This window comes from Dasypus novemcinctus, chromosome 13 (genome assembly GCF_030445035.2).
Source record: "Dasypus novemcinctus isolate mDasNov1 chromosome 13, mDasNov1.1.hap2, whole genome shotgun sequence".
Taxonomy (NCBI): domain Eukaryota; kingdom Metazoa; phylum Chordata; class Mammalia; order Cingulata; family Dasypodidae; genus Dasypus; species Dasypus novemcinctus.
Window position 1 is genome coordinate 61,204,402 of NC_080685.1, and position 21,727 is coordinate 61,226,128.

Below are 21,727 nucleotides of genomic sequence, written 5' to 3' on the forward strand. Positions count from 1 at the left end.
ACTTAATATTATTGAAAGAAGTCTGTTAATAAGGAGAAAAGTAAATATGGCCAAACCCATTTTTTGCTTTTAGGTTTTCTTTCCTAACAATACAATGAAGAATAAAATAAATGTGAAAAAAATTGTAAGTAATTAGGTAGAAAAGTCTATTGATAATCAGCTGTAAGTACCTACTAAGAGCGGAGTCTTGCCATGGAGCTTCCTTAACACAAGATCAGCTTTAAAAAAAAAATCCTGTGTCCTGTTTTATGCTTTGAAAAGCCATTCTCAGTGACCTTGGGCAGCTGTATGCTTTATTGTACCTAATTGCTTAACTTACATGAGAACCTTAAGTGGCCTTCCCTTCTTTATTGCAAAATCAATAGAACATTCTGCATTATCTGCTCAGGTCTAAATTATATGAAATAGTATGTATGTATAAATAAAATTTATGTATGTATAGTATAAATAAAATTAAAGTTTTGTGCAGTGCTTTTTTTTAAACATTTGTGCTATTCAGATTAATAGATTCATGCTTTTTAGACCTTCACTTTAAGCTTTTGTTTTTCTTTAAAATATCTCTACTCTGAGTGTATATATATATATACATTTATGTAGATGTATGTCTCTTTCTACATATATACATATTATTCAGGGAAATACCATTTTCCTTATTCCTAAACAGATGAATTATTAAAGTTTTTCTGAGATTACAACTAAAATTTGGAACACCCAGGGGACAGAGAAGCCTATACTCTATGGACATTTCAAACTTAGTCTGCCTCAGAGACCCTAAATAGAATAGTTCTATAATATGACTAACTTTGGAGAGTCAAGTTAGATCTCACTGGGAAACAAAAATATCCTTTAAGGCCTGGGGGCCTTTGAAACGACATATATCTGTATTTATGGGATTAAGTCAATTGTTATACTATATGACAAAAGTCAAAAAGAACATCCAGGCTATAGAGACATATACTGATTGGTAAACAGTGCTTTAAAATATCTGGATTTATGGCTTCTCCTGAAAAATTGGAACATCCAACAATGTGGGGCCCACATAGAAGCACCTAGATTAACTGTCCTCTCCAGTTTGGCATAGATCATGCCTATTCTTATTCTGAAGGTGTTAGTTGCCATTTATCACCACACTTGTACAATCATCCACTTGCTCAACTCATTTATATTACCTGTTGTTTTCATTTTCCACTGCTAAAATCTTAAGTGGGTTGGCTTAACAACAGGAACTTATTGGCTCAAGGTTTCAGAGACCAGGAGGGTTTCTTCTTTAGAGCTTGGTATCTTTTGGCTGGTTGGCAATCTTTGGGGTTCCTTGGCTTTTCTGTTGTATTTCAGTGCATATGCGGCATCTTTTCTTTTCCAGGCTCCACTGACTTCCAACTTCTAACTGCTTCCCATGGCTTCTCTCTCTTTGTCCAATTTCCTTTGCTTATAAGAACTTAATATTAGATTAAGACCTACCCTAATTCCTTTTGGGCACATCTTAACTAATAACATCGTCAAATGTGTTCATATCCACAGAACCAGGGATTGGCAACTAACCTGCCTTTCATGGGGGACATGATTCAATCCCCAGCACCTACATGGGCACTGAAGATTTCCTTATCTATTTACACCCATAAGTCCATTCCTCTTCCTCTGTGCCTGGCTGAAGGAAAATTGAGTGGATAGCAATTTAACAAGAACAATCAACTCCTTGACTCAGAACATGTTACACATTCATATGTTTATATCTTTGCTCTTGCATTTTTTTCTTCCCCCAAATATTTAATATACTCTCCATTGTTCCTCCTCCCTGAATCCTACTCAGTTCAACCAACATCTTGAATCTTCTCTGATTACCTCTATCTACAGTAGTAGTAGGCTTCCTTTTCTGAAGCCTTAGAACACTTATTTTCTCTACCATTAACTTACCATTTATCATAACATCTTAGAATTTTGGTCATCACAGAGATCTAAGAGATCATCTCATTCACACCTCTTATATTACACGTGAGAAAATAGTATCCATAATAGATTTGTTTAAACTTATTATAGCAGAGATTTATAGAATCTCATTCAGTTAAAGAATTGTGCTCCTTTGAAGAGTCCTTTGATTAGTCTTTTCTTAATATGCTTTTCAATTCATTTTTTAGAGAAATACATAATGTATATAGACTAAGAAAGTAGTAACTTAAATTTTTATTTCCCTAGTTTTCCCAATTGGCTTTTGGATGTTAAATTTAAGTATTGTTTTTCTTGCCTTTCAGTTACAGATGAGGACACAGTAAAGAGGTATTTTGCCAAGTTTGAAGAAAAATTTTTCCAAACCTGTGAAAAGGAACTTGCCAAAATCAACACATTTTATTCAGGTAAGTTGTCTTTTTGGTACTTTATATAAGAGATGATTTCTGCTTCTAAGGAAGGAGAATTTCTACCATGTGATTGTTTAAAACTCTGGTCAATATTTTTTTTTTCAAGCTTCGTTTTCCTTGCTACACTATACTTAAGGGATATTTTCTTTAGCTATGGTATGAACACATCTGGTACCTCAATCTGCCTTATGTCGTCATTGTCTACATTCTCTTGCAGTTATAAGAATTTTGGGCCTTCAGTGGACCAGAGTATCACAATCTATATCCCAATTAAAAGCTTTAAAGAGTCAGAAACTTGATTTTATTATTTGCCAGAGCAAAAACACACAGTTCCAGCTTATCAGGTTTATCAGTTTTATGTCTTTCTATTGCCTGGAACATGCAATGGTCTCCAGAGTGAGATCTAAAAGGTGCCTTTGGAGTGTAAGAAGAAAATGTTAGAACTTCTCTTTACTTATGTTTGAACTTTTTACATTTTCTGGGGTTTATAGATGTATGTTATAATGTACATAATATGTATTAATAAACAGTACATGTCAATAATTATAAATAAATATAAGAATACATGAGATGCTTATTCAAAAATTTTATTGATAGGTCCACATAATGAAAAATTTTCAAAAATGAAACCCTGTCCCAGACAACTGCCTGAAGGCAGCAAGATTCCTGTGAAACCCAGCTGATAATCCGATTGCTTCATTTTTTAAAAAATATTTATTTTTTATTTATTTCTCTTCCCTTCCCCCTCCCCCCGTTCTGCTCTCTGTGTCCATTCACTGTGTATATTCTTCTGTGTCTGCTTGGATTCTTGTCAGTGCCACCAGGAATCTGTGTCTCTTTTTGTTGCATCATCTTGCTGTGTCAGCTCTCCACGTGTGTGGCGCCACTCCTGGGCAGGCTGCATTTTTTTTTTGCGTGCAGGGCGGCTCTCCTTATGGGGCGCACTCCTTGCGCGTGGGGCTCCCCTACGCGGGGGACACCCCTGCGTGGCACAACAGTCCTTGCATGCATCAGCCCTGAGGGTCGGCCAGCTTACCACACTGGTCAGGAGGCCCTGGGTTTGAACCCCAGACGTCCCATGTGGTGGGCAGATGTTCTGTCCACTTCCAAATCTGCTTCACAGATTGCTTCATGACTAAAGAATTGGTATGAAGTGAGTTAGATTCAGAGGGACAATTCATCCAGACTATGGAAAAACCTTACACATAACCCTGTTGCATTATTGAATTTACATCTTAATAACTAGAATACCTATCAGATATAGTCTACTCCTTTTATATATATATATATATAGGGGTATATATATATATATATATTCCTTGAGCAGTAATGGGTATACAAAAAATCTTACCCTGTAAATTTTTATATTTAATATCAAAAAGATGAGGTATCTTGCTAGAATGAAAGTTAGAAGATAAAACGTGACACTGTATGACACAACAAACCCTGTTATGGATAATGGACTGGGGTTGATAGTACAAGTATAAAAATTGCTCTTTCGTTAATTATATCAAATGTATGACACTGTTACAGGGTGTTAATAAGAGGGTAGTATATGGGAAACATATACCTAATATAAACTATGGACTAGTTAACAGTACTATTTTAATAATCTTTCATCAGTTATAACAGAAGTACCACAGCAATGCACTATCAACAATAGGAGAGTATATGGGAACATTATATTTTTACATAATTTCCTATAAACCTACAATTTCTCTAATTAAGAAATATATAATTTAAAAAAACAAAGCATCATGCTAAGTGAAAGAAACCAGACACAAGCTACTATATATTCCATTTATATAAAATGCAAATATAAGTAAATCTTTAGAGACAGAAATAGATTAGTGGTTATGTAGGGCTGGGGAAGGGTAGAGGGATTGAAAAGTGTTAAAGAGTATGAGGTTTCTCTTTTTGGAGTAATAAAGATGTTCTAAAGTTGATTGTTGTGATTAATGTACAATTCTGTGATTATACTAAGAGCCACTGATTGTACAGTTTGGATGAATTGTATGGTATATTAATAAATTTCAATAAAACTGCTTTTTTATAAAAATCCCATTGTTAAGCTAAGCCATTTCATGGTATCTGCTTTCAGTATCCCAGGAAACAAAAATACCTAATAAAGTTAACAGCTGACTTCTGAGCAGAAGTGATGAAGGCCAGTAGGCAATGGGGTAACATATTTAAATGCTCAAAGAACAAAACTCAACAAAGTTTCTAGCTAACTTTCAGAAATGAAAGTGAAATAAAGACATTCACAGATAAACCAAAACCGAGAGAATTTGTTCCTAGGAGACTTACAAGAACTACTAAACAGAAATTCTTTAGGCTGAAACAAGTGATCCCAGATGATAAATTTAATCCACATTAAAAACAAAGCAAAACAAAACAAAAACCAGTGAGGACTGGAATCTAGTGACATTTATAATGAATTGAAAGAGGGGACCAGGTGTAGCTTGGTGGTTGAGCACCTGTTTCCCATGTACAAGGTACCAGGTTCAATCCCTGGTACCTCCTTTAAAAACATGAATTGAAAGAAACATATTCTAATTATCTTCTTTTGTATATTGCACAACTTCATCAGCTGTATGCTAAAAAGGAACAAATGAAAATACTGAACTTGTTGAAGCTGCAAATGCAGTTATTTTGCATGTAGATCAAATAACTCTAGCAGTTTATATTGCAGTGCAGCTACTATTTTTTAAAGAATGCCTTTTGTTGTGCCATCTTCTTCACTCAGAAGCTCAAGATGGGGCTGTTTCAAGTGATGCAGAAGGAAAAGAGGAGGAAGGAGAAAGTACTTTGGATTCTCTGACAGAAACTTTTTGGGAAACTACAAAATGGACTGATGTTTTTGACAATAGGGTTTTGACCTTTGCATACAAGCATACATTAGTAAATAAAATATATAGAAGACACCTTAAATTTACAACTAAACTTGTAGAAGAGAAACCAATAAAAGAAAACTGAAAAAACTGTATTCAACTGATGAAGTTACTTGGATGGACTCATTGTGCATCTTTTACTGAAAACTTGCTTACCACCATGTATCCTCCTGATTATTGTGTATTCTAAATTAGGAATCAAGATTTACACTTTTAAAAAGAAAATTTTATAGTGATGGAAGTATGCATATTTATCAGAGAAAAGTAAAATTACTTTATATTTTTTCTTTTTATATTTAATAAGAAAATCACATTTCTGCTTATATTGTTATTGAATTAGGAGAGATTTTAACTTTCTTTTGTATCAGCAATAGTTACTGAGAATAAACCCTCATCTTTGGAAATAGCATAATCCTGTTACTTGCATAATCTTAAACCAAATATTAGAGTGGATTAATCTAAGGGCGAATCAATTCATAATGACTTTACTAGTTCTTTTCAGATGATGATTTTTTCCCCTAACTTGTCTACAGATTCTGGAAGCATCTTATTGTATCATATTGTAGTATTAAAATTTTTCTTTTTCATGGTGGTCAATAATGTCCTTTTCCATAGATAGATATTGATTACTTCATGTTATAATGTCTTTTTCTTTTCCTGATCCAGTTTGCTTCCTCTCTCTATTCATAATGCTTAGCTTCTGAACAATGTTTGTTATGTGTTGACATTTTTAAAAATCTTAGCACCTATACATTGCTTTTAATATTCCACAATTAAAACAGGCAGGCCCTTTTTATTAGTTGGAATATTTCAAATAGCTAAGTGCTTTTTGCTCCTAATTTAAGTTTTTTCTGGTCTCTTCTAATTTTTTTACTTCAGTTACCATGTTAGGCACCTAAAGCAACGTTATGTAATTTTCCTTTCTATATCAAAAAGGAAGGAAAGAACAGAGGAAGGAAGGAAATTGTGGCATTTTATAAGTAGGAAAATTATGTCAATAGAAACATTTCTTTTCAGGCTTGGTATTATATAAACGCAGACCAATTAGATAATAGTTTCTTAGAACTGTTCTGATTCTATAGTTGTTCCTAGTATTCCTATAATCCTATTATATCAGTGTCTTACTATATGTTTATTTTTCTTTATTTAATATTGGTATAGTTGTTTATGCAAAACGAATTTGTGGCAATGTATATTGTTATATACCGCTGAGTGATTATATTTATAAAGCCGTCTTCCATGTTGTAGAATGAAACATGAGCACCTCTTTCAATGAAATACTAAATGATCTTTTTATAAGATATGTATCTAGTGTTTCCAGACATCTACACTATAATTTAATTACCAGTCTTGCTCTTTGTGTGTTAAAATATATATTCAATATTTAATTAAGTAGGGCAACCCTAGATCTAGAATACTATTTAAAATTACCTTTGCCTTTCTTAGCATTTCTTCCTACATCATGAGTTTCTTGAGTTCATTAAGGTAGAATCAGTTACTTAGGAGCCATTAAAGGATTAGTAAGAGGAGTGAAAGGAAGTGAAATTTACAGTCTTGCTTCCTTTTTAACACATCTTATGAAAATTAAAACCACAATTATTTACTACCCACAATAATTTTTTTTCATTTTCTTTAAAAAAATAGTGATTGATAAATTTCTATAAAAATAAGCCACATGAAACCAACTTCATTTTCTTTTTTTCCTCCCTCCTTCCCTTCTTCCTTTCTTCTCTCCTCTCTTGTTCTTTCTTTCTAAGACTGAAATAATGTCCATCCATAGGTATGGGGTAATAGTTTCAGGATGGTGTCTTCACCAACAAGCAAGGTAGAATCTAATCGATGGTTTTTTTTTAAGTGTAGACTGTGACCCAGTAATTGGGTCAGGAAATTTAAAAACCTGGATCATTGTAGATATTTCCTAAATATAATAGAATTGAAAATGTCAGAGTACCTCTCATGTAGTAAGTATATGTATTATTTAATGAAAGTATTTTTCAGTTTTATACAACTAACACAACTCATCTGTAAAATGAATTGTATAAAATGTATATCTTACTATGGGCCACAGACAAAAATTTTTAAAGGCACTGTGCTAGATGGATAGTATACTTATGAGGGATTTTGTAATTGTTTCTGCAGTTACATCCAAATATATTAATTAATTTAATTAATCATCTTTTGTATCAAAGAGGAAATCTCTAGTGACATGGCATAGAATGCTGTTCTTGGCCCTGTTGAATTTCATCATTTTCATTGATAACTTGGATAAAAGTATAGAAATAAAGATTTCAAAATTTGTGGATATCAGATACCAATGCTAGGTCATAAAATCAGAATTTAAAATTATCCCAGAAGGCTAGTATTCTGTTGCTAAATCAAGAACATAAAATTTAGCAAGTCTACATGTAAGTATCTTCACTTAGGTTTAGAAAAAATAAGTCATTTATACTTATCATAGGATTAGGGAGACTTAGCTGAGAAATATCTTACCATTTTAGTTGACTATTAGCTTAGCATTAGCCAAAAATATGTCAATAAAATGATATAAAATATTTTCCATCTATACTGGTAAAAATGTGACTGCTACTGGACTATTAGGTACATTTATCAGGAATGATAAAAGGATTCCTATTCTGTATGAAAGTTTTGTCCCACAAACTGATACCTTTTCTAACTCCAAAACTCTGTCTTCTTAATGAGTTACCTTATGAAAATAACTTCTTACAAAACCATTATAGAACACATCCACGTTATCTTTCTTCTTCTGTAACACAAAGTAACTCTCTGTACTCTTTTTTTATCCCAAGACAGGAATGCTAGGCTGTGTTTTAGATATTGGTTATTTGCTGGTTGAATAAGACAAAGTCTCTGCCCTCATGGAACTCTCTAAAGCAGGGGAGAGATAACAAACAATACTATATATTAATATATCAGGTATTGTGCTGCCCATGGGAAGTACTGTTTTCAAGGACCAGCCAAGTTGCAGCTACAGCAAAAAAAGTAAAGTTTAAAAAGGTTCTAAAGATTGGCTATAGAATTCATCTTGATTCTATGGATGAAATGGTTTAGGGAATCTGGAAAGGATGGTAGATTGAGACAAATTAGGAGATACAGATCTTTACAGAGATAAGAGTCTGTGGGAGTGAAGGACCTGGGAGGCTTGGATTTCCTTGTGGACTGAGATCAGAAGGGAGATAAAGTATTGTAGAATTAGTAGTTTTCATGGAAGAGTGAATAATGAGTTCTTGTTATAGGTTCCTTCTTTGGATTAGTCTTTTAAGTAGTTGAATTTCACAAATTTGGTTTTTTGCCAGCTTTTGGGGAAAGTCAGGAGACAAACAAACTCTGACCTTTTATTTTCTTACTGCTAGAACCATATGCTGTTCAAATCACTCTTAAAATAGCAGTATTGAGTAAAACTGTTAATACAGAATAAACCTTGGGAAGCCAATGTGGCTCAAGTGATAGAGCTTCTGCCTACAGTATGGGAGAGGACCTGGGTTTGATCCCTGGGGCCTCCTGGTGAAAAAGAAGAGAAAGCATGCCTGCGTGGTAAGCCAGTGCCTACACGAGTCCCATGCAAGTGCCCACATGAGCCAGTTCCCCACACAAGTGAGTCACACAACAAGATGATTAAGCATCAAGAGAGAGACAAGGGGAGAGTCAAGGTGAAGTGCAGCAGAAACCAGGAAGAGGTGACACAATTGACAGGGAACCTCTCCTCCATCAGAGGTCTCCAGGATTGAATCCCAGGGAATCCTAGAGGTAAGTAAATGAGAAGACAACACGGACAGCAAAAACAGCAGGGGGAAGGAGGGTAAGTGGGGGAAATAAATAAATAAATCTTAAAAAAACAAAACAAACAGAATAAACCCTAACCACTAAGAGATCTCTTTGAGAAAAAGGACCTCTGTATTACTTTATCCCTGGCACCTAGAACAGTGGCATGACACATAGTATATATTTAATAAATATTGTTCATATGAATGTGTGACTTAGAGAAAGAAAGTGATGAATGAACTGATGGAAGGGAGGAAAGCAAGGAAGTCAAGAAGGAAGAAAGAAAAAGGAGAAAAGAAAGAATTAATGGATAAATTCCTACCTTTTAAAAGACCTGTTAAAATATTTAATGGAATAGGCTGTTTGTCACTGAAAGTAAAGTGGGCATGAAAAGACTGTGGATCTCAATTAGGAATATTGTAACCCTGCTGCATGTATTGAGTGGAATATTGAGCAAGATACCTTCAAGGCTTCTTCCAATCCAAGGAGTCTGTAAGTTCTTCTATATATATTTAAACATATGTAGTCTGATAGAAAAGGAGGTGTTAGGGTCTGTCTTTCTTCCTGGCTGAACTGTTAGGATTAATTACATATTTACTTGCCTTTACCATACCTAGAGAGAATGTGAGATAAAATCACTGATGATTTCCATCAGAGTCATAGGTATCATCAGAAACAGTCCATCTCATGACTAAACAGAGAAAAAAGAGAACAAAGAAAGGGATGAGAATGTAACATAGCAATCCAACTTCTCTCTAAATTGGGTATATTGTATTTATGTTATATATAATATATATATATTATCGAATTTAACCTTTATTAAAGCCATCAGGACAGTTGGTGAGTACTTTGCAAAAATCATAGCTCTGAAACACAGAATGCTGATGAATTTGAAGCTTTGCCATGACAAGTCTTCCAGTGTACTTATTATACCTTAATACATCTTAAAGCTCCTGAACCCAAGTCATCAAATAGTCTTATTTTGGAGCAGAACATTTGATTCACTTTTTAATATTAGTACCATCAGCCCAATGATACGCATATCATGGACCTGCAGACATGACTGGACAGCGTGCTTCAGTGCAGAATTCTGTAGTAGTTCCATTTAACATGTTGATTTGGGTGAAGAAATCCAGTGTTGACAGTGATCCATTCATTGAGGTCCTCTCCCTCTGGCAACATAAAACTTGTCTCAGATTCCCACTTCCTAGAGTTCCTTCTGTAGGTTTTAAGAGTTCATATTGATGAAACCTTTCAGGGTATTTTTTGGTTTGAATGTTTTAAAAGAGCGGCTGGTGAAGAGGAAGCTCATCTTCAGTCCTCAGAGGGGAGGGGAGGGGAGGGGCCATAAGCACCCACCACAGCCGGGACTCAGGGCCGAGTGAAAACAGAGAGGAAAGGGACAGTCCTCGGCCTGCGGACAGGTCTTAGACCAGGCATTCGCTGCTCCAAGCCCGGGTAGAGTAGCTGCAAGCCCGTGCAAGCCACTGCATCCAGTTCTCCTGACACCCCCACCTCACTGCCTGAAATCTGTAGTTATATTTTTAAATCTTTTTTAAAACTTTGCATTGAAATAGATACAAAAAAGTAAAAAATCAGGTGTTCAGAGCAATGAATTTTTACAAATTGAACACAAATGTGTAACTGTCCCCCAAGAAACAAAACATTACTCTTACGCCAAGAGCTTCCCTCATACCCCAATCCTTACCCTCCCCCATGACTTCCCTAACATTGTAGATTGCTTTTGCTCCTTTCTAACTGCTAGAGAGGTTTAACACTTTGTAGTGTGTTTATTTACCAATTATATTTGTTACATTTATTAAAAGTTTATGTGCAATATGATAACTTAGTATATCAGAATTTTGTAAATTACTGTGGAAACTGGCATGAAGTATTAATTTTACTTGGATGGAAAGAAGGATTGAAGAAGAGCCTCCAGAAGACATAACATTTAAATTGGGTCTTTGGAAATGCAGAGACATTGTACAAATGCTTTTGGGAAAATGTGTTTGGCAATGGGGATTGGAGGAGTTGGAGGGAGATACAGTTCAAGGCCAAGGAAAAAACAAATCCAGATACATAGTGACATTAAAGTGTGCATTGTTTTTAGGGGCATGGAGGTTAAGGAACAGTTTGCTGAGGCTAGAGTTGTAAGAGATTAAGGAGTGAGTTGGTGAATAGAGAGAAAATGGAAGAATAGGGCATGGAGATTTTAGACTCAGTATTTGAGGTTTAACAGTTCCAGTTGATAAGAATTACTCATGAGAGCAGTCTAAAAAATGTATGTAATGTAACAAAATTAACTATTTGAATCTTCTGAGTCAACATTCTTACACATTCATATTTCAGATAAAAATGAGGTCCATAAATCGAATCAGCAAGATGGTAACATTGCAAGACAAGTAAACAATAAAAGTATTCTAAGACACTTTATTTTATCAAATATAGTTTTCCATTACATAGCGGTATAATAGCTTTGCTATTCTGAAGATAGTTTGTAGTTCGTGGTTATTGGAAAGTTTCATCAAATATTTTTGTTATATCAGAGCCTGTGGTATTTTCATACGTTATAATAATCTATTCACATTCAGAGTTGCTTGATTTACTGGCATGAATAGAAATTGGAATTTACTGCCAAAATAGACTGCGTTCAATAGTATTAAGAAAATTGCTTAGAAATATTCATTTTCATTTTTGTAAGTATACTTATAGATCTCCATTCATATATCAAAGTACATATTTTAGGTACCTGGGTGCCTTTTTCCAGGTTCTCTGCAGTTTCATATGTTTGAACATTTTTGAGATCTGGCATCTAGAAAACTGAAATATCATTTCAGAATAGATTTGGACAGTTGATGTCAAAAGCAGTGTTTCTTGTCCTTTTTAAACCTATGCCCCTTTTGATAAATATAAGAATCTCACACTATTGCTGTATATTATTAAATATGATTTCTTTCAACTACATGCGTTTTATACTCTACTACCCCTGCCTACCCAGGTATTCTCATGTGCTTTTCTAGATGTCATTGCTCATAAGAAAAAAGGAATCACTAGTTTAAAGGAAGCTAGCAAAATGCATCTGAAATTTTTAATTTTCCTCCTTTCCACAAAGGAACTTGGATTACTAGAGAGAAATTTTTCCTAATATGTGTTTATTCATTCATTTAACAAACATGGATTGAGCCTACTATATGCAAGCTCTTTATGATACAAAGATGAAGACAATAGAATCCTGGCCTTCAGAGAGCTCATAGTTGTTCAATGAAACAAACATATAAATACTATGTATGCGTGTATATGGTCCCTATAGAGCCCTAAGTTTCAAATTGTGATTGAAAGTTGTTAGTTAAGAAAGACTTCACAGAAAGTGATATTTGAGATTAGTCTTGCAAAATAAATTAGGTGTTTGCCAAATGGAGAGGTATTTGTCTACTTGACTTATTGCTTTCATACAGAAAGTAACAGATCTTCTTTCTTTCTATTTCTTTGGACTACATACATTTTTAATACCCATATAATTATAGATCTAAATAATTATAAAATTTATATGTTGAAAACTCTGACTAAGCAGCAGATTCATATATTAATCTTTTTACATAAAAATTAATCATATTATCTATGACATTCTGGCTCTTGGCTCTTAGTAATACTTAAGCAGCAGATTAATTTATAGTTGGTTTTAGATAAGTCGTACATTCTTTCATTATATATGTTTGTATATTGTGTTTAATATATTTTCAAATGACTTTTTAGTGGTTGGGACATAAACACTTACTAAATTGTTTGAACCTAACTAGTTAGTAAGTGGAATTGTTAGGTAAATCTTTTGTTCTGGGGGCATCAAGAAGAAATTACTGAGACAATAAGAGCACTGTGAACAAAGAAGGTTTGGGAATCGCTGTTCTATACTGTTTTTTCATCATAAGGTTAATAAGACAAACACTTTTGTGATAGAAATGCTTAACCTATATAAAAAGAACACTGGGATTCATTTCTCCTTTGACTTCAGTGTGAGATTTAAAAATATGTGAATAGTTCTGTTTCTTAACAAGACTATAAAGAAATCCCAAAAACCTTTTGCTACAAAACACTAAACTACTGCATAAAATATACAGAATTAGCAGATAGAGAAGGAAAAATATGTTTCAAATTATTAAAGACATAAAAGAGGATATCAGAATCATGGCCAGGAACAAGAGACCATCACAATAGACCAAGAATCCTTTTTTTTTTTTTACTTTATTTTGTACATTTAATGATTGAAAATATAAACAATTAAAAACTAAAACTGTACATTTCTTGAATAAAAACATACATTTCTCAATTAAATGTACTGCATGGCTATAATTTTCTTTTGAATCATACAATATGTTACACAATGTATTCGGTTCCTAGTAATGCATCATAGAGTATTTGTCCTTTTGTGTTTGGCTTGCTTCGCTCAACATGTCCTCCAGGTGCATTCATGTTATCTTATGCTTTACAACTTCATTTCTTCTTCCAATTGCATAATAGTCCATCTTGTGAATAGACCACAATTTGTTTATCTATTCTTCTGTTGATGGACACCTGGGTTGTTGCTACCCTTTGACAATTGTGGATAATGTCACTATGAACATTGATGTGCAGATGTCTGTACATGTCACTGCTCGCAGTTCTGGGTATATACACAGTAGGGTCATGTGGCAGGTGTATTCAACTTCTTTAGGAACTGCCATACGGTCCTCCACAGTGACTATACCATTCAGCATTCCCACCAACAGTGAATAAGTGTTCCTATCTCTCCATATCCTCTCCAACACTTGTAGTTCTCTGTCTTTTAATAGTGGCCATTCTGATAGGTGTGAAATGATATTTCATTGTAGTTTTGATTTGCATTTCCGTAATTATTAGTGATGTTGAGCATTTCTTCATGTGTTTTTTTGACATTTGTATTTCTTCTTCGGAAAAATGTCTATTCAAATCTTTTGCCAATTTTTTAATTGGGTTGTTTGTCTTTATATATCCTGGATATTAACCCTTATGGGATATGTGATTTCCAAATATTTTCTCCCATTGAGTTGGGCTGCCTTTTCAGCCTTTTGACAAAGTCCTCTGAGGTGCAAGTGTTTAATTTTGAGGAGGTCCCATTTACCTATTTTTTCTTTTGTTGCACATGCTTTCGGTGTAAGGTTCAAGAAACCACCACCTACTACAAGGTCTTGAAATGTTTCTGTACATTTTCTTCTAGTAGTTTTATGGTCCTGGCTCTTATATTTAGGTCTTTGGTCCATTTTAAGTTGATTCTTGTATAGGGAGTGAGATAGGGATCCTCTTTCATTCTTTTGGTTTATAGATATCCAGTTGTCCCAGTACCATTTGTTGAAGACACTGTTTTGTCCCATTAACATTAACATGGTAGGTTTGTCAAAAACCAGTTGACTATATAGGTGAGGGTTTATGTCTGGGTTCTTAATTCTGTTCCACTGACAGATATGTCTATCATTATGCCAGTACCATGCTGTTTTGACCAATGTAGCTTTGTGATATTTTCAAGTGAAATTCCTCCCATGTCACTTTTCTTTTTTAGAATACTTTTGGCTATTCAGGTGCACTTTCCTTTCCAAATGAATTTGGTGATTGCCTTTTCTAATTCTGTAATGTAAGCTGTTAGGATTTTGATTGGTATTGCATTGACTCTATATATCAGTTTGGGTAAGATTGACATCTTCATAATATTTATTCTTCCAATCCATGAACACGGAATTTCTTTCCATTTGTTTAGGTCTTCTAAAATTTCTTTTAGCATTGTTTCATAGTTTTCTGCATATAGGTCCTATACTTCTTTGGTTAAATTAATTCCTAGGTATTTGAGTCTTTTCGTTGGTATTGAAAATGGAATTTTTCCCCTGATTTCCTCCTCAGATAGTCTGGTACTAGTGTACAAAAACATTACTGATTTTCGTGTTTTGATTTTGTATCCTGCCACTTTGCCGAATTCATTTATTAGCTCAAGTAGCTTTGTCATGGATACTTAAGGATTTCCTAAGTACAGGATCTTGTTATCCTCAAACAGTGAGAGTTTGACTTTTTTCTTGTCTAATTTTCCTAGCTAGTACTTCTAGTACAATATTGAATAACAATGGTGACAGTGGGCATCCATGTCCCGATCTAGAGGGAAAACTTTCAACCTTTCCCCATTGAGTGTGATGTTGGCTGTGGGTTTTTCATACATGCCTTTTATTATATTGAGGAATTTTCCCTCTATTCCTATCTTTTAAAGTATTTTTTATCAAAAAAGGATGCTGGATTTTGTCAAATGCCTTTTCTGTGTCGATTGAGATTATCATGTGTTTTTTTTCCCTTCAATTTGTTAATGTGGTATGTTACATTTATTGATTTTCATATGTTGAACCAGCCTTTCATATCAGAAGTAAATCCTACTTGGTTGTGTTGTCTTTTGATATGCTGTTGGATTCTATTTGTAAATATTTTGTTGAGAATTTTTGCATCTATGTTCATTAGAGAGATTGGTCTGTAATTTTCTTTTTTTATAGTATCTTTCTCTGGCTTAGGTGGTAGGGTGATGGCTTTAAAATGTGTTGGATAATTTTCCCTCCTCTTCGATTTTTTTAAAGAGTTTAAACAGGATTAGTGTTAAATATTTTCACAATACTTGGTAGAATTCATGTGTGAAGCCATCTGGTCCTGGACTTTTCTTTGCTGGGAGATTTTTGATGACGTATTCAATCTCCTTAAATGTGTTTGGTTTGTTAAGTTCTTGTATTTCTTGTAGCATCACTGTAGGTTGGTTGTGTGTTTCTAGGAGTTTGTCTGTTTCATCTAGGTTGTCTAGTTTGTTGGCATACAGTTTCTCAAAATAATCCTCTTATGATTCTTTTTATTTCTGTGGGGTCAGTTGTAACTTCCCTCCTTTCATTTCTGATTGTATTTATTTACATCTTCTCTTCTTCTTTGTTAGTCTAGCTAGGGGTTTCTCAAATTATTGATATTCTCAAAGAACCAGATTTTAGTTTTGTTGATTTTCTCTCTCTCTCTCTTTTTTTTTTTTCTCAATTTCATTTATTTCTGCTCTAATCTTTATTATTTCATTTCTTCTACTTGCTTTGGGATTAGTTTGCTGTTCTTTTTCTAGTTTTTCTAGTTGTTAAGTTAAATCTTTGAGTTTAACTTTTTTTTTTAAAGATTTGTTTACTTTTTATTTATTCTCCCCCCATCCCATTGTCTGCTCTCTCTGTCCATTCACTGTGTGTTCTTCTGTGTCCACTTACATTCTTGTCAGTGGCATCAGAAATCTGTCCCTTTTTGTTGCAGCATCTTGCTGCATCAGCTCTGTGTGTACTGTGCCACTCCCAGGCAGAGTGAACTTTTTTAGTGCAGGGTGGCTCTCCTTGAGGGGGTGCATTCCTTGTGTGTGGGGCTCCCCTATGCCAGGGACACCCCTGTGTGGCAAGGCACTCCTTACGCACATCACCACTGCACGTGGGCCAACTTAACCACATGGGTCAGGAGACCCTGGGTTTGAACCCTGAGCCTCCCATATGGTAGGCAGATGCTCTATCAGTTGAGCCAAATCTGCTTCCCTTCTTGTTTTTTAATATAGGCATTTAGGGCTATAAATTTCCCTCTCAAGACTGCCTTCACTTTTGATACGTTGTGTTTTTGTTTTCATTTGCCTCAATATATTTTCTGATTTCCCTTGCAATTTCTTCTTTAATCCACTGATTATTTAGGAATGTGTTGTTTAGCCTCCACACATTTGCAAATTTACTTTTTTCCTATTATTGATTTCAAGTTTTATTCCATTATGATCTGAGAAGATGCTTTGTATTATTTCAGTATTTTTGTATTTATTTAGAGCTGCATTGTGCCTTAACATGTGGTCTACCCCGGAGAAAGATCCATGGGCCCTTGAGAAGAATGTATAACCCACTGAGTTTGGATGCAGTGTTATGTATATGTCTGTTAGGTCTAACTTCTTTATCATATTATTATGATATTGTTTTTATATAAGTGGAAGCATGTAATACCTGGCCTTTCTTTCACTTACCATAATGTCTTCAAGGTTCATCCATGTTATACTTCATTTCTTTTTATGGAAGAATAATATTCCAGAGTATGGACATGGATTTATGACATTTTGTTTATCCATTCAACCACTGATGCACCTTTGAGTTGTTTCCACATTTTTGGATTATGAATAATGCTGCTATGAATATTCCTTTATAAGTTTTTGTGTGAACAGATGCCTTCATTGCTTTTGGATATGTACCTAGGAATGAATTTGCTGGGTCATATGGTAACTCCAGGTTTAACTTTTTGAGAAACTGCCACACTTTCCAAAATGACTACATCATTTTAGATTCATATCCTTAATAGCTTTTTAAATTATATTTCTTCATCCAGAAAAAGAAGTACTTGGAGTTTTGCAGGGAGGGTAATACAGGGGGAGATAGCTGGAAAATGTGCTTATTAAAATTTATTTGGGAGTGGGTTTGGTTCCTGGTGCCTCCTGAAAAAGAAAACAAATTTAAAAAGTAACTCAGGGAAGCTGATATGGCTCAGTGGTTGAGCGCTGGCTTCCCACATATGAATTCCCACATTCAATCCCTGGCCCCCAGTTCCTAAAAAAAAAAATCTTCACTTAAATAGCTCTGGATCTTTTAATATCCTTCCCAAAAATTAATTGAACTGGTTTTCTACTAATCTAATCTTAAAAGTTTACTCTTTGTACTTAGTTCCCTGAAGGATCTTAACCAGACCTTTCCAGTTCCCCTTGCAGGAATAACATCTTAAAGCAGTAACGTCTTAAAGCAAAGCCAGAATAACATCTTAAAGCAAAACCAGACACAGTGGTGTCAGGAGTACCTTATGACCCAGTAAATCTGTAACTTTCCTCAGGACAATTGATGTCCTTGAGCGAAAAGCTGAGAAAAGAGCTATGAAGACCTTGCATGTAGGCATCTGCACGACAATATCTAAACTGTAGTTAATTAGCTTCTGAAACCAAGGACATGTTTGAGACAACACAGGACTGAGAAATTGCCCATACCCTCCTCACAAGACCCGTGGAAGATCTAATGTTCATTACTTATGTTTTTACTTGTTTTTCTTCGCTGCTATCCTTCTCCTTTGCCTATAAAAACCTTAGCTCTCATTCTCACTTTGTACTGGTTTTGGGAAGATTTCCCCCAGTTCCTTGCTTGTACACTCACAATAAACCACCATCTCACTGAGAGATGTGTTTTTCCTTTGTGGCGCCAGATCGGGTGGGCCCTTCTGTTTGGAAATAGCCATGTTTATGGCAACAGGGATAGACTGAAAGGAGGGTACTACACCAAAATATTTTTTCCTATTGAGTTTGACATATTTCATTTGACATTTTTTTCCGTAGAAATTCTAGGGAAGGAAAGTTGAAAAATTAGTACAAATTCAGAAGGCAGTGATAACTTTTACCACCTTTTATAATCTTTTTGATTTGACAATTCTGTTTTAATTCTTACAGAAAAGCTTGCAGAGGCACAGCGCAGGTTTGCTACACTTCAGAATGAACTTCAGTCATCACTGGATGCACAAAAAGAAAGCACTGGTGTTACTACACTGCGACAACGCAGAAAGCCAGTCTTCCACCTGTCACATGAGGAACGTGTTCAACATAGGAACATAAAAGACCTTAAACTGGCCTTTAGCGAGTTCTACCTCAGTCTTATCCTGCTGCAGAACTATCAGGTACTTACCTTGGAGAATGGAACTCTTAAATAAGTGAGAACTTCAATAAATGGAATTACTTTGAGCTATACTACTGGGCCAGTCTGAGAAGGAAAATTCTTGCTATATCATTATTATTCCTGGGGTTCTTATTGGGATACCAGATGTCCTTATTGGCTGAAAAACAAAAAAAGCATGTATCAGAGGTGGTAAAACAAGGTTAAAAAGACTTCTAATTTTGAAGATAGGTTTTCTAAAAACTTTTTTTTTGTACCATATCTAGAGTAACCTTTGACTTAAGGACTAATTGTTTGCTTCCTAGTTTTAGAAACAGCTCTGGTAGTTTGGAAATAAAAACTACTCAACCACTGTTGATTATGTAAGAACTTTTATATTGCTCCTAACCTATAGCAAAATTTTCCACAAAACAATTGAACAGTTAACTTTTCTTACAACTAACCAGTAATACAAAAGCTCCTGACTTTTCAATTTGCCTCAAAAAGAATCCTTTCAATTTTATTATCCATAGACTGCAATATAACTATATTAGAGGAAAAAAAGATCTTAAGAAAGAAAAGAATTTAGGTCACAGTAAAAGTGTGTAGAGACTGAAATCTAGGCTATTGTAAGATTTCACTCAATATTTTTAAAACCTAATTTAAAAGTTTAACTTCCATTTTTGGTAAATTATGAAAATACAGGGATTTTGTTCATTTGTAATTCTTATAGATTTGTTTATATAGTTAATCTAAAAAAGAATTTGATTGAAAAACCAGATTATTTGTCCATAATAAGCATTTAAATGGGCAAAAACATCTCCCCACTCTTCAAAGAGACCTTATTATACACTATTATTTTTCCATTTTATTCTTGTGATTATTGCATAGACTCTGTGGTTAGAATCATCATAGAATTATATGCCATATAAAAACTAAAGGAAAAATAAATAAAGAATTTTTTAAAACCCTAAAGGTGGCTCAAGCAGTTGAGCACCCACCTCCTACATGGGAGGTCCTGGGTTCAGTTCCCAGTGCCTCCTGAGAAAACAAAAAAGCAAACAAGCAAAACAAACAAATAAAAAACAACTCATAGAAGCCAATGTGGCTGATGGTTGACTGCCAGCTTCCCACATACAAGATCCTGGGTTTAGTCCCCAGTACCTCAAAAATAACAAAACGAAACAAAACTAAGGGTTACATACCAAAAGTATTACCGGGGTAAATATTGATATTTTAAAATAAAATGTAATTAAATCCCACATCTGCATTAATATAAGTTGTTAATGCATCCGATTTACTTTTTCCATCTTTTCCCTTCATGATTCTTTCTTCTTTAATGATTTTAATATTTCTTTTATCATTCCAAGATGAACCCATTTGGAAAATAATTTTAGAAGAATAGAAAAGTAATTATATTAGATGTCTTTAAATCTAATGGGAAATTTTTTTGCTTTGAAATTTATCCATAGCTTTATAATTTAATTTTTAAAAGAAATAAAAATATATTTCCTCTTTCTTATAATATATAAAAACATTAACATTTCATATGTTATTAATTATGCTTGTATATTACAGGAAAATACCCTTGTTAAATTTTATTCTTTTATTTTCCCAGCAGCTTTAGTTTTGGATCATTGTAAAAATCTCTTTGGGGAAACAAAAGTAATTTTTAATCATAAAAGTTCTGTTCTATTCTTTATTCTTTGGAGTGGTCTATTTTGAAAGAACGATTATTTTGAGAATAAGGAGAAAGAAAAATTGCTTAAAAGAGGCCTCTAAGTCATTGTGTATGTACCCTAAGAAGAATTTAAGATGACCTAATAAAAGTGTGAGGAAAAATTATAAATAAACAAGCTAACAAGCCTGTTTCGGAGTGAGTTCTTAATATTTTTACTGATAGAGACATGTGATTAAACTTGGGAGACCACTGATTTACAGAACCTTGCAAATCCAAGGTTTCTTCCTTCTTTGCTTGTCAGACAGATAACAATGGAATTTGAAAATGTGAAAAAGTATAGCATTTTGATACTGTGGGAATTGAGGGAAGGTGGGAGTTCTTACCCATTATCATCAGAGCCCTCTAAGTATGATCACTTTTTCTTCTGTACTGCTGCTTCTTTGCAATCTCATCTTCCAAGCTGGTATGTACATGCTTGCGTGATAGGGGAAATGAACTGCTTTATCAGTCCTTCAAAAACCAAATGACAAATCCAAAAGATTTTCTGCAAATATTCTTTTGCTCAAAGTAGCAAAATAATATAAATTAGCTATTTTGAGAACAGAAATTTCCTTAATTGGAAGAGAAATGATGGTGTTCATAGTTCAGGATTCTTTGAGTTACTAATAGTTATCATGCAACTTTGAAATGAATAAATAAAGTAAGAAAGAAGAATTTTTTTTCTTTTATGTGATTACTTTTATAGTGATAGCATTGCTATTTCCCTGGATACTCAACTCAGTCCAGTTAGCTCTGTTGATGTGTAGCATTTGTTATTTTTCATCTTCTTTGATGGTAGTAGAAATTATAGGGGGCGGATGTGGCTCAAGTGGTTGAGTGCTGCTTTCCACATGGGAGGTCCTGGTTTCGGTCCCTGGTGCCTCCTTAAAAAAAAAAACAAGCAAGCAAGCCAATGAAAAATCCAATTCAGGGGAGCTGACATGGCTCAATTGTTGAGCATTGGCTTCCCATATAACGAGGTCTGGGGTTCAGTCCCCAACCCCTGTACTTCAAAAAGTAATAATAATAAAATAAAAAAAGAAAGAAATTATAGTAATGCCTCTCATTTCTTTCTGTAGAATCTGAATTTTACAGGGTTTCGAAAAATCCTTAAAAAACATGACAAGATTCTGGAAACACCTCGTGGGGCAGACTGGCGAGTGGCTCATGTAGAAGTGGCCCCGTTTTATACATGCAAGAAAATCAACCAGCTCATCTCTGAAACTGAGGTACAATAATCCCACTTACATACCACATATTTTAGCATCCATGTCGTAT

At 34.3% G+C, this 21,727-nt stretch overlaps 1 protein-coding gene across 1 annotated transcript in view; it reads left to right on the top strand.

Annotated features, from left to right (window-relative positions):
* Positions 1-21,727, top strand: part of XPR1 (xenotropic and polytropic retrovirus receptor 1) — a 258,295-nt gene that overhangs the window by 153,224 nt on the left and 83,344 nt on the right. The window contains exons 3-5 of the mRNA XM_004461856.5: positions 2,250-2,351; positions 18,531-18,754; positions 21,529-21,678. Coding sequence (XP_004461913.1) covers positions 2,250-2,351; positions 18,531-18,754; positions 21,529-21,678 — 476 coding nt within the window. The remainder of the gene's footprint in view (positions 1-2,249; positions 2,352-18,530; positions 18,755-21,528; positions 21,679-21,727) is intronic.